This window comes from Sus scrofa, chromosome 13, assembly GCF_000003025.6.
Source record: "Sus scrofa isolate TJ Tabasco breed Duroc chromosome 13, Sscrofa11.1, whole genome shotgun sequence".
Classification (NCBI taxonomy): Eukaryota; Metazoa; Chordata; class Mammalia; order Artiodactyla; family Suidae; genus Sus; species Sus scrofa.
Genome location: NC_010455.5, coordinates 147,229,170 through 147,246,587, shown reverse-complemented (window position 1 = coordinate 147,246,587; position 17,418 = coordinate 147,229,170). Strand labels below are relative to the sequence as shown.

General features: G+C 39.7%; 1 protein-coding gene across 1 annotated transcript in view; it reads right to left on the bottom strand.

Moving 5' to 3' along the window:
* Positions 1,835–17,418, bottom strand: part of CCDC80 (coiled-coil domain containing 80) — a 41,421-nt gene continuing 25,837 nt past the window's right edge. The window contains exons 4-8 of the mRNA XM_003132680.4: positions 15,118–15,254; positions 12,978–13,126; positions 7,019–7,122; positions 4,286–4,366; positions 1,835–2,344 (exon numbers count right to left, since the gene is read on the bottom strand). Of these exons, the coding sequence (XP_003132728.1) occupies positions 1,998–2,344; positions 4,286–4,366; positions 7,019–7,122; positions 12,978–13,126; positions 15,118–15,254 (818 nt within the window). The 3' untranslated portion in view covers positions 1,835–1,997. The remainder of the gene's footprint in view (positions 2,345–4,285; positions 4,367–7,018; positions 7,123–12,977; positions 13,127–15,117; positions 15,255–17,418) is intronic.

The following is a 17,418-nucleotide window of genomic DNA, read 5'->3' as shown; positions in this document are numbered from 1 at the left end:
TGGCTGGTACAGACTCTATGGGTGAGAGGAGGAAAGCTCTCCACCATGGGGAAGGGGTGCAATGGGAGCATAATTGATACAATAAGAAAACTGTTTCTGCAGTCACAACTTTCAGGACCTCAGTTTCCTGAAAAGCAGGTAAGAATGAATCGTCTTCATGGAGAAAAAGGGGCAAAACAAGTGATTCCTGAAGTTCCTTGAGGTACAGATTCCACTTTTACTGTAATTATAACAATATTCAGATGATGGAAAGTCACATCTGTGCATATAAGCACAGACAAATGCTGGTAGTACATGTGGTTTGAATGCAGTTATTAATATCTGTGCTCACTAGAGTTAATAACCAATATGAAGATTCTCTAGAGAATGAGTTAGTAACAGTGACAAAAAATAAGCATCCCCATTACTGACAGAGGCTGGCACCATCAGGATGCTGAATGCCAGGGAGGCCTGAGGACAATTTCATACATATTAGTTGGTAACATTACTTGGCCATTGTTTGCTGTAAAAAAGAAAAGTAGGACAGAAAGAAGGGAAAGAGGGAGGAAGGGAGAATACTTACATGCCACATGTAAAAAATCAATGCTCTATTTCAAAGATAAGTATTATATTTTTCATTCCAGTTACCATGTTACCACTGTAATTTAGTAACATTTTCCTTTGAAAACATAAAAAACCCCTGGAAATAACTCCTTCTTTGTAATTTTATTTTACAAGGTACCAGTGTGGCCATGGGCCCATTAGCAGATAAGTAGAAGGAGTCAAGTGTTAAGAGTCAAGGTTTCCCATACAGGGCATTCCAGGTACCTGAGAGAACTCTGAAAGTTGCAAAGCCAGATTCCAGTGGTGATGTAAGTGTTCCTTTTCCCTGAAAAGACACTAAAGGTAACAGCAACAGGGCAGGAAGTGGCTAAGATAACAAAGCTGAGTTTAGTACTTCTTTGGCTTTGGTAGCCAATGTCACTGGACTCCTGTGGTATCAAGCGTCAGGAAGGAAACACAGTATAAAGCAGAGCCATCTTAATCATTTTTAGACTGGCATTTCAAAAAGAGTTAAAGAGTTCCCACTGTGGGGCAGTGGGTTAATGATCCAGCTTGTCCCTGTGGCAGCACCAATTCAATCCCCAGCCTGGCACAGTGGGCTAAGGATCCAGCATAGCCTTAGCTGTAATGTAGGTCACTGCTGCAGCTTGGATTTGATCCCTGGCCTGGAACTTCCATATGCCATGGTTGTGGCAGAAAAAGAGAAAAGAAAAAAAATATATAGAAAAAAAGGGTTAAAAAACTATCTGCTCTGTCTGTTCCATCTGCTCAGATGTTCACCTGAAACATCTGTGCTGTGATCATTAATTTTCTTTAACCATCATAGATTTCACTTACCACTTCATACTAAAAAAAAAGTAAAAGAGGAGTTCCCATCGTGGCGCAGTGGTTAACGAATCTGACTAGGAACCATGAGGTTTTGGGTTCGATCCCTGGCCTCAATCAGTGGGTTAAGGATCCGGCATTGCCGTGAGCTGTGGTGTAGGTCACAGACGCGGCTCAGATCCCATGTGGCTGTGGTGTAGGCTGGCAGCTACAGCTCCCATTAGACCCCTAGCCTGGGAACCTCCATATGCTGCAGGAGTGGCTCTAGAAAAGGCAAAAAGACAAAAAAAAAAAAAAAGTAAAAGAGAGATATAGTCTATAGAATTTTGTATTCCAAATCATGGCCACCATATTAAGAAAAGGAAAATATCCATTTTCATTACCATTATTCAGCAGCAGATCCCCTCCAGTTAGAGAAACAATTCTTTTAAAAGTCTTTATGATTAAAGGCTTCAATAAAAACTTATCAATAGGCAAAAGTTTGCTATTTATTTCATCTTGGAAGAACACTGAAAGAAAAAGGCAGGGAATGTAGGCAGTGTGGAAGAACTTTCCTTTACATAGCTGGCCACATGTGGCTTTAACAGCTGCAAGGAAAATTGGCTGGGGCTAAGGTTACATGTTTCTGTTCAGTAAGGGTATCCATGGTGGTAACTCTCATGATGACGGTAGTCATCCTGGTAACCATCCTGGTATCCTTGATGGTAACTATGGTAACCATAGCCTGCATACTCATCTTCTGGGCAGCGCATTCCCAGTGACTGCTGAATGGCCATTTCTTGCCTCCGGAGTTGCATTGAATCAATTAAATCGTACACAATCACCATGGACCACATTGGAGAAGGATACCAGGATTTCACATTTCCATCTTTTCCAACTAGAAGCATGGAGAAGTACTCTGGGCTCACTTGAAAATAGTTACGTATGTCTTTCACCAAATGGGCTGGTACGTCTTCTCGCTCCACAACAGAGCTCCCTAGAATAGGATTAGAAAAATTGTTAGTGGATTAAAGAAGCAACACTCAGCAAAGCATCAGAGTGAGAAAAAAAAAAATCACTGTGAGAATAAAGAGAGGACCCGGGACTCTGTTCTCTTTAGCTCAAAAATCTAATTAAAGAAGTTTGGCGGAGTTCCCATCATGGTGCAGTGGAAACGAATCTGACTAGGAACCATGAGGTTGCGATCCCTGGCCTCGCTCAGTGGGTTAAGGATCCGGGATTGCCATGAGTTGTGGTGTAGATTGAAGACATGGCTCAGATCTGGCATTGCTGTGGCTCTGGCATCAGCTGACAGCCTGTAGCTTCGATTAGACCCCTGGCCTGGAAGCCTCCATATGCCACAACTGTTGCCCTAAAAAGAAAAAAAAAAGGAAAGTTTGCTGATTTTTCTACTAGAAATGAAATATCCCTGCTATTCTGCAACCTTATTACTGTCAAACTTCAGGGCACATAACGTCTCTTTATAGGAGTGCTACAAAATATAAAGCCAGTCCTGGGAGTTCCTATTGTGGCTCAGCCAGTTACAAACCCGACTAGCATCCATGAGGATGCTAGTTCGATCCCTGGTCTCACCCAGTGGGTTAAGGATGCATTGCCAAGAGCTACGGCATAGTTGCAGATGTGGCTCCGGTCTGCCGTTGCTGTGGCTCTGGTATAGGCCAGCAGCTGCAGCTTCCATTCAACCCCTAGCCTAGGAACTTCCATACGCCACAAGTGCAGCCCTGGAAAAAAAAAACAAAAAACCCACAAACAACTAAATACACACATACACACACACACACACTTTATATATATATATATATATATATATATATATATATATATATATATGGCCAGTCCCTTCATTTAATCCTGGCAAGATCAACTTCTTTAAAATCTGTCACTAACGAAGATTGTATTGTTTGTAAGTTTATATCCAGTTAGCTTAGTTTCTTCTTGGCAATTACAAGTTTTCCTTTTGTTTCTGTTATCTTTATAACAAAAATCTTATTTCATTGCCAAAGGTGAAAAATGCCAATTACCTAAGAGCTAGATGAGTGTATTTAAACTATTATGATTAGTGAAAAGAAGAAAGGGAACTGGGGAAGGGTGCTGACATTTTCTGGGCATCTGCTCTGTCCAGCGTTTGTGCCAGCGATTTTTTTTTTTTTTTTTTTGGTCTTTTTTGTCTTTTTGCCTTTTCTAGAGCCACTCTTGCAGCATATGGAGGTTCCCAGGCTAGGGGTCTAATCAGAGCTGTAGCTGCTGGCCTACGCCAGAACCACAGCAACGCGGGATCCGAGCCACATCTGCAACCTCCACCACAGCTCATGGCAACACTGGATCCTTAACTCACTGAGCGAGGCCAGGGATCGAACCCAAAACCTCATGGTTCCTAGTTGGATTCGTTAACCACTGGGCCACAACGGGAACTCCTGTAACATTTTTAAAAAATGTTACAGGAGTAACATTTTGGATCTGGCCTTGCTGTTGCTGTGGTGTAGGCTACGGCTCTGATTTTGACCCCTAGCCTGGGAACCTCCATATGCTGCAGGAGTAGCCCTAGAAAAGGCAAAAAGACAAAAATAAAAATAAAAATAAATAAATAAATGAGATAAACATAGATGAAAATGCTTATAAACCAATAATGTCCCATACAAAAAAGAATTACATATATTAGTTAAGAAAACGGATATTTTTGCCATCATTTAGGAATAATTTTTCATTAAAAAATAATATTAGCGCCTGTGCTCCCCTTCCCCTTCTACATGCATGCTGTTCACACACACACACACACACACACAGGCAAATACATGAGAAGGGAGGGTTTAGTGAACTTTCTTCATGTGAGGGGTACACCCACTGCTTACATGCAGCTTAATATAATTTAACTGAACTTATCAGTGATTTATACTGTTTTAAAGTAACAACACTTTACCATTAATCGGGAACAGTTCTAAAACTCCCCCTACTTCCTCTCCGACACCTAAAAGCTTCAGTATGGTTATGTGGCGCAGACCTAGGAGAAAAAAGAAAGCCATAGAATCCATAAGTCTTCTTTCACTTCCGAAGACTGGATGTCTGTAAGTTTAAAAAGAATGTAGTACATAATCTGATTAGGTGAAATAATTCACTTGATAAAGTTTTTCCTTAAGAAAAGTATTTACTTAAAAAACCTTGAAAAAGACCAATTACAGATTTTAGGATTAGCAATAGGGTCAGATGTAGTTTTGTTTTGTTTTTATAGATTGAAAAAGAACTTGCTCTTAAACTGTGATTCTCACCCTACTAAATGACAAAACAAAAACAAAACCATTGGAACTGTAAAATAGCTGAGATCTAAGCCAATTAGCATTCTAGAAAAAAAATCATGCCCAAAGTATTAACAGCTTATGTGGAGAATTTAACTTTCTCTCAAAGAAAAGACTACACACCCCAGCCATTGTGATTGTTTAAGAAATCCTTTTGGCTTCCCCACACAAAAGTTTGTCAGCTTAAAGGGTGGGTTCTCATCACTTATTTGGATGACTCAAAGGGGCAGTGCTTAGGCAGGGACAGCTTGCTTCCCACCCTCAGCTAAAGTTTCAGGAAAGGAGAGAAGGTCATGCCTTGGTAGCTTGTTGGAATTCTTTTGAAGATGAAGCACACATAAAAAATTCAGGAGAAAGAACACAGAAGTACAGGGGGGCTGTCAGTTCATCCTATCAAGATTTCATGGTTTTGGACAAAATCCGAGCCTAGGGACAGTAGTAACTTGGAACTACTACAGATGAATGTTGAGGGTGTTGTCCAGGGGAGAAAATTGAAAGCCACCATGAAGGGCTCTTTTAAGGAAGAGCTGAAATCCAGGCAAAATGCTCTTCCAAACCAATGCTGTGCCCTTTATCTTCTCCCAGAGAAGTGAAGCATTTTTTTGTTCTACATGTTGTTGAGTCACGTTTTCAAAAGAGAAGATCATGAATTTAGTTATTCCTGTTCACATTTCCTGTCTATTACAAGAGTTTTAACTTAGGGTCTGTGTGCAGAGATTCAAGATTAAACTCCACTTAATAGCTACTGCAAAGACATCTTTGGAAAATTAACAAACCATGATTTTATTGACTCTTACTGTGAAGGGTTATTAACTGCTCTAAGAACTTCCATCTTAACCAGCACTATTTGTGGCTATAAATAAATTATTCTTAACACTGGCACAATCAAATCTTACGTATGTTGATATAAATTCTTAAAGCATTAACTTTCATGATAGGAGTGTAAATAAAAACTCACAAATTTTCTAATTGTTCTTCTGTTATGAGCTTGTTTTCCTGCCTTCCTTTGAGTTATTATTTCACACCTTAAAATTGAAATGCATTGGGAGTTCCTGCCGTGGCGCAGTGGAAATGAATCCAACTAATATACATGAGGATGCGGGTTCAATCCCTGGCCTTGCTCAGTGGGTCCGGGATCTGGGGTTGCTGTGGCTCTAGTGTAGGCTGGCACCTGCAGGTCTGATTCACCCCTTAGCCTGGGAACTTCCATATGTTGCAAGTGCAACCCTAAAAAGCCAAAAAAAAACAAAACAAAAAAACAACAACAACAACAAAAAAAAAACTTGAAACGTATTTATAATTTACAGATACTGGGTCATAACAAGGGCCCTGGCCCTGTTAATACTTTACAAAATTTATACCCACTCCCCTACCTTTTATAGGTCAAACACAGCTTTAAAACTAGTAAATGATTCTTCTCCCTAATAAAGGCATCAAAATAATCGTGCTTTACCTAGGTTCTAATTATGATTTTTTAAATCTGTGACCCCTAGCTACTTTATCTCTCTTCTAATAACTCTCTCAAAATTCTTCCTCTGCAGAGGTGTTTCTTAAATTAAATTAAATTTCAGTTGTGATTTCCACTTTTGAAATTTGCCATTGTCTCTTTGGTTCACCACTGAACTTGGTAATAAGTTCTGTGTATTTGCATTCCTTTCCATATGTCCATATTCAAAATAATATTAGCTCTTTCAGGCCACTAGGATAATAATGTTTGGTAAGGAAAGCATTTACAAAACACTGAGTAATTCATTACAAATAATAATAGTAATAATAAACTATGTTTCTCTTTGAATGGTTTGTCTTCAAATATAAGTTTTTGTTGTTTTCTTTTTTGTTTTTTTAACAGATCTTTCTGTCTTTTTGGTGTCCAGTTGTAGATCAAAATCCTTTCTAAGGGAGTGGCAATATAGTATAGTATGCTTTAATTCATACATTAATTCCCAAAAACATTTGTGTTTTACAAAAGACATTTAATCTATGGAGAAGTACTCAGTGTTGGTACCTAAGTATTACCTAAGTAAATGATGATAGTTGAGTTTTATGGTCTTGAGATATGTTTTTTAAAAGCAAACAATATACTTAATACAGATCACTGAAGGTAAAGCAGCAGGTATTTTCAAATGCTTCAGTAAAGAACCTGAGAGGGAAGAATATTGAGAGAAAAGAGAAACAGACTCCAGTTGACTAAGGCTCCAGTCTGAAAGCAACTTTCTACTCAATATAACTGAGTAAGAGTCTGGGAATCTACAGTCTGGCCTGGGGAATATTTGGATGACCTAAGCCTCTATGTCCCACTTTAGAACTGACCGGGAAGAGAGTGGTATGGGAAAGCAGTGATGACGAGGCTTCCCACTCACCAAAATTGCATGCCTGACCACTGAGGGCAGAGAGCTGCTGTGAATAGGCCCAGTCTTCATCATTAGGAGCGGAGATCACCAGCAACCGCCTCCTCCATCGGAACCTGGAAAAGAGGCAGAAAGCTACAATTACTGCTTCAAACAATAGATGCCACTATGGAAAAGCAGAGTAACTTTGGCTGTCATTTTTTTTCCTGGGCCCAGAATAAAAAAACAGTTGCCCTTAGAAATATGTCATAGCTTCTCAAAGCCTGATATTAAGCTGCATTACCACATTTCTTGTACTTTTTCTCTTGTAACTTCACAGTCTGGTAGGGTGGCATTTGCATAATGTGTCAGGCATGAGTCTGGTCACCATGCCTGATGAGGTCATTCAGGGAGAGATGAAGCTCTCAGATGCAATGAAAACTGGCCTATATTGTACAGTAAATTATATTAGCAGAAATAAGGGAATCAGAAGAGAACTGAAGGAAACTCAAGTTCTGGTAGAGTTCCCTAGGGTTTGGCAGGGAGTCGGGGAGTCAAGAAATGAATATAAGGACAGGAAATAGCAGCAACAACAACAACAAAAAAGAATTGAATTGTAAGTAGATGACAGTGACAGGAAGAAAGAAAATGGGAAAGTGTCTCAGAGGGTCAAGGAGGGTTCCTGGGAAAACAAAGCCCTATGTACTTTTCTCAGTAGCCAGTGGTTCTTCCAGAAGCAAAAACTAGTTCTAAAATGATGGTAAGAACCACCACTTATGGAGTACCTCTGTGGAATAAAAGTGAGCTAAACCTAGAGCCATAGAATTTTAGAATATATATATATATAGTAAACTTTTCTGCTCTTACAGCTCCAACACAGTAGGGCAGGGGAAAGAGCTTTTGTCTTGTAGCTGAGAAACCTGAGTCCACATTTTGTCACTGCTACTTTTTGGTTTCCTTGAGCATGTCACACTCAATTTGTCTAAGTCACATTTTTTCCCCTTATCTCTAGAATCAAAAAGAGCATCTATTCAAAGAGATGTTATAAGAATTAAACTCTAAGAACCATCTATATAAGTCATCTGTTTGATGGCATGAATACAGACCATGTCTTTATCTGTAGGCTTCTAGATCGAAAACTTTGTCCTACAGTTGGATAATTTCCACTAACAGACCTTGGACATTATCTACCATGACACCATATGATAATCGATTTAACCCTTATGTTTGCGTGTAAATTTTTTTTTTCTTTTTATGGCTGAGCCTGGGACATACAAAAGTTCCCCAGGCAGGGATCTGGCCCAAGCCACAGCAGTGACAATGCTGGATCCTTAACCACTAGACCACCAGGGAACTCTTATGCATCATTTTATAGCTCACTTTCATCTACACAATATTTGTTCCCCACCAGAGTTCAGTGAGGGTATGGCTTGTTTTCCCCACTTTACAGATAACAAAACTTGCTAACTAGCAAATCTGAGGTGGTACCGAAAGACAGATTTCTCTGACCCCTGGTTCAGTTCTCTCCCTAGTCCACCCCACTCAGAGGGGCCGATGCTTGGCTGGTGCTGTCAGGGCCCATAAGAGGAAGTGAAGGAGAGAGGGTGTGAACCCAAGGGCCAGCTGAGTGCCTTTGTCTCGAGTTCCACCTTCACTTGGAGAAGGGGTTTTGCTTTCTGCCTTCAGTGCTGGTGATGGTGGGGTGTTAGTGCACTCACCGAGCTGGAAGCCAGTTGGTTTTATTCATGGTTTCTCTCCCTGTGCCCCTTCTAGCCTCGGAGAGAACATGAGAGTTTTCAGTCCCAAAGAAAATGGCCTCTTGGGGGAATAGTGGTTTGGGTGAATGAGAGAAAATGATAGTCTGATGAAATCCAACCTCTGAATGGGCGCCTGTAGCTAGGCTTGCCAAGAATTGCTTGCTGTGACATTACATTAGCTTCCCCTGCTTGTTTTCCTTCAAAGGGAAAGAAAAACTGAAATCTCCACTGAGAATAGGAAGATGAATATGTTTGGCACAAAGGAGGGGAGAGAAGAGTCTGTGACCATCCGAGGTTTCCTGGGAAAGAGAGCATCGACTGCATCGGATCACAGAAACGGTCTCCTGTGTTTTCCCTGTTTCCTTAGGAAGCATGCCAGACCAGCCCTGGCCCCCCAGCCAGCACCCACACCAGGCCAGCCTTCCTGGCCCCACACAGGGCTACGGGGTATCCTGGAGGGAGCTATTTTGGGTGAGGTATATTTTGGCTTGTTTACCTGTATGCACCACTGAATACTGTCGGATTGGAGAGGCATGGGGTGGGAGACTCCCTTCACAGACACAACCAAGAGAAGGTCATTTCCCCTAAGTAATGATTCTTATCCCACAGTCCTTCACAGTAAAATAGAGGGCCCCAGCTCACAGCACCAAAGGAACCACCTTCTATGGGAAGTAACAAGAGATGTGAATGTGACCCAGACACTGATTTTGGACAGATTGTTTTTCTGACACTTAAGCTTGTCAGTAAATAAAAATTCTACAAGCTATGCATGTGTTTGCTTCTCATAACTGGCGCTCCCAAATTAGTATGCATTCGCCCACTCTTTGGGGCTTCTGTCTCAGAGAAAGGTAATTATAGCCTGAACCAGATGAGTGTTGCTAAAGGCTAGACGGGCTCAGAGTTTGGTCAGCTGAAACCAGGCTGTATAGACCCACCAACAACTCAGCAAATTTGAAGGAAAATTCCCATTTGGACACCAGTTTATTTATAGAATTGTTATTTATGGGGAAAAATTTTTTTTTTTAGTCCCCTTTGCCTAGGTTTCAATTCTGAAGGTATTTATTAAATCTCCTCTTAGCTCTACTTTGATGAGAAAGTTCTCTAACTAGGACCTGAATAACTGGTCCTAATACTACTAATAGCCAGCATTTATTGATGACTTGCTTTGTGTTAGGTTCTAGACTGTTATTACCTTTAATATTGAATTTGCCTTTCATAACAATCTTAAAAATAGATAAACTTATTATTCCCATTTTGCAAACGAAAAAACTAAAGCCCAAAGAGATTAAAGCAATTATCCCAAGGTCACACAGCTAATAAGTGGAGAAACCAGGAATCAACGTCAGGGCTGTCTTGCTCATGCCTTTTAGTAATACACTATTTCATTTAAATTTTTATGATCTATGATAATTATCAGCACAATGATTTCATGAATTGTGACAAGTCATATATAGCTATAGGACATCTAAATTATAACCATATGCCATTCTGAAGAGCCATAAGAAATATATGTTCCTGAAATAGTAATAAATATAAAAGCCCATAAGGCTCTTACATTAGAAGGAAGATACATTTACATATTATCATATGGCTCTATGCTTATGCAGTTCAAAAGACTTTAGATGCAAAATGTAGCATCAAAAATGCAAATCCAAATCAGTGACCAACTTGAATGAGCATTGCAAGCTTTGTGAGTGAACAAAGTGAGATAATGTCAGCTCTCCCTTCCAAGTTTTGAAACCCATAACGCTGTGATTATAAAAAGACATTCTATCTGGAAATGGTGAGAATAATCCCTCAGAATGTCTGTAGTTGCAGGTCTCATGGCTGGCCAAATCCTTGGTTATAAATAATATCAATGAACTGGATGGTAACTGCTTTAAAAATCAGGGTTTCTGAATTTAACGAGTTGGTTCAGAAAGAATGCATCTTTTAGTCCTGGAAGATTTAGAATTAAGAAGAGGAAGTTTGCAAAGAATCAAAATCATGGTAATAATATACATTTGTAAGAAGGATCCTGGTTTTCTTTAATTTATGTTCTTATAAAACTAAAGAATTTGGCTTAATAAAATGATAACCTTAAAAGTGTAATTGAGTAATTGGTTTAGATGTATGGTTTTAGGTTGAAATCTTACTAAGCATAGGCAATTATTGGAACAGCTCAGAAAACTTTAGATTCATTGTATTTATAAGATTAACTTATTAAACTTATGGATCATTTTACTCAGAAAAGCTTTGTTTGCTTATTTCAAGCAATTGAAAGAAATATATTAAATGTAAAATGGCTGTTTGACATAATGATGTTGTTTAATTACTGTTTATAAGTGAGACCAAACATTCAAAGCTCTTTAAAAGTGACAGTTAAAATTTGCTAGATTATGAAGAGAATGATAAGATTTAAAAGCCTAACTTAAAAGTTTAAGAGAAAACTAAGGTCTTGAATTTATAACTTGGATATATTTAACACTAATTGTTAAAATCAAAAGCAAACTTCTAAAGAATCTTTCCTGTCTGAAAAAAAGGAGAGAAAGGTAAAGAAGTAGAGAGAAAGGTAAAGAAGTAAAGAGAAAGGAAGGGGAGGGTGGGGGAGGGGAAAAATACCTGAAGGGCAAGAACAAGCTCTTATCATCAATCTTCTAAATCAACGCCATGTTCAAGGATGACCTTGGACTAGAAGTTGCTGCCCCCAGGACTGGACAAGAAGCCATTTGCCCAGGAGAGCCCTAGAGCCCTTTCTCAGCCTGAAGACTGCTTTGAGTCCTTATGGAGACATGCATCTTTTATCTCCTTTCCAGATATCTGCACTGCCCTGAAAATTTGGATGAAGGAAGAACCTCAGGTTAGTTTCAGCTCTGAAATCTGTGGTTTTAGGAGTATCTTTCTTCACTTCAAACTCTGGTCCTCTGGGTTCACACTAAAAATAAATTCACATTTATATTTTCAAAAAGTGTTAGACTAAGAACATGGACTTTGGGAGCCAGATTATTCTGGGAACACTAAATTCTAGAACTGAACTAGCTCAGTGATGAAAGAAAATTATTTAATCTCCATTAGGGCCAAATGTCTTTATAACATCAACAACAGTTATAGTACTTAGTTCATGGGACTGTTCTGAAGATTTGACTCTGAAGGGAATATGAAGTGCTTGGCATAGAGGTCAGCACACAAAAGATGATTATGGCAGCCCTGAGATGGAGGTAAGACTACTTGCTATCGTTATTCTCATGAGTGAGAGATTTTTTTAAGGCAGGTTGATTGAAACACAGAGGGGCAACATACCTAGGAAACTGCAAGCTGAAAACCTGGATGAATGGTGAAGTCCTATGCTATTTATACATCATGATGTTCTCCCTCAAGAGACCCAAGCCTCCTGAATCTACAGGAATTCAGATTATCCATTTACTAATCACGGAAGTCTTGATGTTGTGGGTGAAATTTTCTTCAGCTTTGCACCTCTTAAGGTCCCAAAGATTCGTAAAATTTTTATTCAACATGGGGGAAGGGATAGAGAAGGGAAGAAAATTGATTTCTTTTCCACACCCTTTTTTGTGTATGTACCAGAGTTTCTCTACAATGGTTTTCAATAAACCATGCTTTTCTGAGCAATCAGGGAGCTGGGGCAAGAGGCTTTCTCCTTGTCAGGTCTTAGTGGAATTTTTGATCTCTGAAGAGTTGAAGAAAGCAGAAACTGAAGCACAGTGTTCCAAATCCTAATTGGAACTAAAAGAGGCCCAATAAAAATGTAAAATAAAAGTACTGTATACAGAGCCCTCTAAATTGATGAGCTGAATAAATTAACCCCCATAAAAAGTCAGAATTCTATATCTGTGCCCCTCGAAAAAGAGCATAAAAGGGAGAAAAGACCTATCCAAAGCCACCAAGGAGTTCCTTGATGGCACAGCAGGTTAAGGATCCAGTGTTGTCACTGCCGTGGCTCTGGTTGCTGCTGTGGCTCAGGTCTGATTCCCAGCCCTGGAACTTCTACCTGCCACAAGTGCAGCAAAAACAGAAACAAAGCTATCAAATCAAAACTCAAGCTTGGCGCTGACCCCAGCCAGCCTTACAACCAGAGCCACTTCCAAGAGGACAAGACTAGTGGCCAGAGTACCATGACAGACCTCTCACCAGGGAAGGTCACTTGGCATGCGTGTCTGCTTTGTATTTCTTTGTGGTTTCATTAGCTCACTCAGGACACACTCCCATCTGCCGCCTTGGGGTCTGCAAAGGTGATGTACCTGGATAGGAAGTTCTCCAGTGACTGCTTCTTATCTTCCTTGCAAACAATGCCCTCCTTCTTCTGCTTTTCCATGTCTTTGATTCGGGACTGGAAAGTATCAATCAAATCAAACACGGACTTCATGGCTATAGGCACCTCATAATATTGCTGTTGAAGAAAAAATAGGAAGTATATAACGTATAAAGCGTTTTTTTTTTTCCCACTGTCCACAGGATAGGGAGCCTGAGAAAATTCAGGGGAGCTCTGGGGAAATCAGGCTGGGGGCTCATTGATTTATAAACTCTCTCCTGCAGTAGGACCTCTGCTGATGTTTTGAGGTTCTCACCCACAAAACAACCACTTTTACTTCCATGAGGATTTCTTCTTAACATCATTTCTCTGTTTTTTTGGTTTTTATTATTATTATTATTATTATTTGGCCTATGGCGGGCAGCAGTTTGATGTGGGATCTCAGTTCCCAGACCAGGGATTGAACCCCAGCCTTGGTGGTGAAAGCTCACATCCCCTAACCACTAGACCACCAGGAAACTCCCTTAACATCATTCTTTTTATTGGAAATGTCCAAGCCTCACCACACATATCTTAGGCTCCCTTCCCTGCCTCTGGGACAAAGCTGGTTCCTGTTCACTACACAACTGGAGAGAAAGTCAGAAACACTGTACTCAACACAAGAAACCAAGGGGAATCACATGTTAGAGCATCTGATCTGAGTAATAAGGGTAATTTTCCACCAGAAGGAGGCCTGCTTTGTGGTCATCAGGAATCTACATAGGAGTTCCCATCATGGCTCAGTGGTAATGACCCCAACTAGTATCCAGGAGGATGTGGATTCAATCCCTGGCCTCACTCAGTGGGTGAAGTATCCAGCATTTCTGTGAGCTGTGGTGTAGGTTGCAGATTCAGCTCAGATCCCACATTGCTGTGGCTCTGGCGTAGGCTGGCAGCTTCAGCTCCCATTCAACCACTAGCCTGGGAACTTCCATACCTCAGGTGTGGCCCTTAAAAAAAAAACAACTACATAAACTCTTTGTGATTCCCAGAAACTATTTTACTGAGTGAGCATTACTTAAAATTAGGTCATGTTTGCCTATATATTCTCAGAAAGAAAAAAAAAAAGTTGGAATCTAACTTAAGGATAACAAAATTCAGTTTCTTGCATCAAAGCTGTCCGGACTTACAACAGCAACCTGAGATAGATGGGGGTGCTGACTGAGCATAATCAGCATAAGCTAGAGAGAGAAGGCTGGACATGTCCTGGAACTACCCCCTCAATGGGAACTCAGTAAATCATGGAATGTGAAAGCTGGCAGATACCTTAGGGATCATCTAGTCCAACCTCTCATGTTAGAAGTGGCACAACACAAATTCGGAATGAATTATTGAAGGTATCTATCTCCAGATCCAGAAAAATACTGCAGGTTGATTCAGCTATTGTAATAGCCCAGGCAGCCTTTTTCCTAAGGATTTTCGTGGGATCTGGAGCCAACCTGCATGGGTGTGAATTCCAACATTAACTAGGTGAATTTGGGTCTCTGTCTTCTGTGAAACAAAAATTATACTTGTTATTATCATAGAGATTTGAGATAAGGATTGTAAACATTTGAGATGACTGCCTTGCATAATGAAAGCACTCCATAAAGTTATTATTATTACTACATAGCACAGTTTTTCATGATTCAGAACCTTTGTCCCTATCATAGGAAGAAAGTAGATATAAAAAAAAAAACCTACTGTCTTGCCCATGTTGTATCAGGAGGTAAACTTCCAGGCCCTTCCAAAGTAAGCCTATGTTAAATCTGGGTTTTCTGGAAACACAGGCCAAATACTCTTTTTATCACCGGAGCCTGGCACAGCATAGCTATTCAACAAGTATCTGATAAATGCATAACTTTGATGTTACAGAATAATTTAGTCTGAGTCAAGCTGGACCACAGAGGATTATCCAATCCAGTATTTTCGATTGACCACATTTCTAGACACAAATTCTACAGGACAATGTGGACTCTTTGGACCATTGCAAACCCTTCCCATTTATGAAATAATTAGTGTGTCCTCATATGTATAATAGACTCACTGAAAAAAAATTGAGTTGTTCTCCTAAGGAAGGGAACTGAATCATTCAAAACAGGAACCTGTACCTTGACCCTTAGGTCCACATCCGTGAGCACCATGAAGAAGTCATTGTAGGTCATTCCATACTCCTTCCTCAGTTCGCTGATGAGATGCTGGTCTACCAAGTCCTCATCATCCACCACGCGCATGGGTTTCTCGTTGTCTTAAGGCAGATGAAATGTGAATAAATATGGGTGTGACAAAACAGTGGAAAATGAAAGGGTGGAGACTGCGAGCCTCCATCTTGAGTTAATTAGAACAGCTTTTGTTAGTTGCATATATTCAGCTAGCATTTTGTTTGAACAAAAGTTTCCAGTGGATTAATAAACATAGAAACAAATGAATAGGTAAACTCATTTCAAAAGTCACTCTTCCAAAGATGATCAAGCCCCATGTCTGCCCACCCAGGTCGTAGGGAACCAGTGAAGCTGCTGAGTCATCCCTGGAAGAATGTCAACTCACCTGGAAATGAGTCATCACCCTAGCTAACCAGGGGGCTAGACCCAGATTTTCTAGTTGTTTTACCTCATTTTAAAATTTATTTTAGTTTTAGTTATTTGGTTAAGTCTAAAACTGGTATCTGTTCCTCCCTTTTACTAGAGAATCACTTTGGGACTCAATGGACTATGTCATTGCTACAGAGGAAAATAAAAAGTCTGTTCAAATCTGGTCATTTGGCTCCAAAAAAAAAAAAAAAAAAAAAAATCAAGCTATTCATAATACAAATTTTGTGAGTGAATACAATTTCAAGAAAATGTTATTGAATTTATGGAAGTTTTTAATGTTAGGTATTTTTCCAAACATCAAGCCCTAAAAAGTAACTTATAATTCAGAATGGTTCCTGAAGGTCCCACTTGGTTAATGGGAAGTATGAACCTGGAAAACTACTATGTCTGGAAAGCATTTTGTTTATTTACTTCTCCCCTCCCATAAAAGTCAGTGTTTTCCTCAACCCCACTAACATTTTTTTTTTTTTAGGGCCACACCTGCAGCATGTGGAAGTTCCCAGGCTAGGGGTCAAATCGGAGCTACAGCTGCCAGCCTACGCCACAGCCACAGCAACACCAGATCCAGGCTGCGTCTGTGAGCTACACCACAGCTCATGGCAATGCTGGATCCCCAACCCACTGAGCAAACCAGGGATCAAACCTACATCCTCATGGATACTAGTCAGGTTTGTTACTGCTGAGCCACGACGGGACCTCCCCTACTAACATTTTTATCTGCAAAATAATCCCCCGTATTTTTTTAAATGTGCAAGAATTAAAGTTAGCAAATATGTGATTATAGATCTATCACAGAAGGGAAACTATCAGTTAATATCAACACTGTTACCCAATGACTAGTATTGCAGTAGAAACAACCACAGTTTTGTAGATACAGAGGCTATACAGCTTGAGTACAACAGACTATTACTCTTTTATTAATAAAAAGGGGACAGTTACAATTTAATTATTACTTTGGTTTATTTGATTAGGATTGCTGAAAGTATATGAACAAGGAACTTGCTTCTCTCAAGCAGATCAGAATAAGAGGGGGAAGAATCTGTTTTCTTCCCTAAATTCATAACAGTTCTTCATGCAAGTGGTCCCACACCATGAGAGCTGAGAGCCTATATGAGGACCAAGCACTGTCTGCAATAAAAAATGATATGCCTTACACATATAAACTGTTTTTTTGAGTGCACCTGCAGGAAGCAGAGGTTCACACAACAGCAGTGAACCAAACCTCAGCAGTGATAATAGCAGACCCTCAACCCTCTGGGCCACCAGGGAACTCCTAAACTATTTTTAAATGTACATTCTTTTCTGTCATTAATAAAATATAAATTAATACAAAATTTGCTAAAGTCATGTGTTGGTTTGTGTTTAATATATCTCATTGAATAAAAACATCTACTTACAGAATAAAATGCATAGTGTGACTTTATTTTTGGTTAAAAGGAAATAAAGCAAAAGAAAATACGTCTAAATGGAAATATGCATAAGAAAAAGTCCAGAAGGACATACAGCTGATAACAGTGGTTGCCTCTGGGGAGTGAGAAGAGGTGAGGTAGAAACTTTCACTGTTTACTCTCTGTAAGTCCATAATTATTTAAATTGTAACAAGGAGCATATTTTATTTTGTAATTAATAACGATGACAGTAATATAGGAAATCATTAAAAAAACTGATTTGTCTTTAACAACTAATGTTCTGATTCTAAGACTTTACAAACCAGATTTTATTTTGAACCTAGCAACTGCTATTTTCAATCTTCAACATACATTCATTTTTGCTTTTGCTGCCAGTGTCCTGAGCTGATTCTGTGCTGGGTGCTGGATTCAG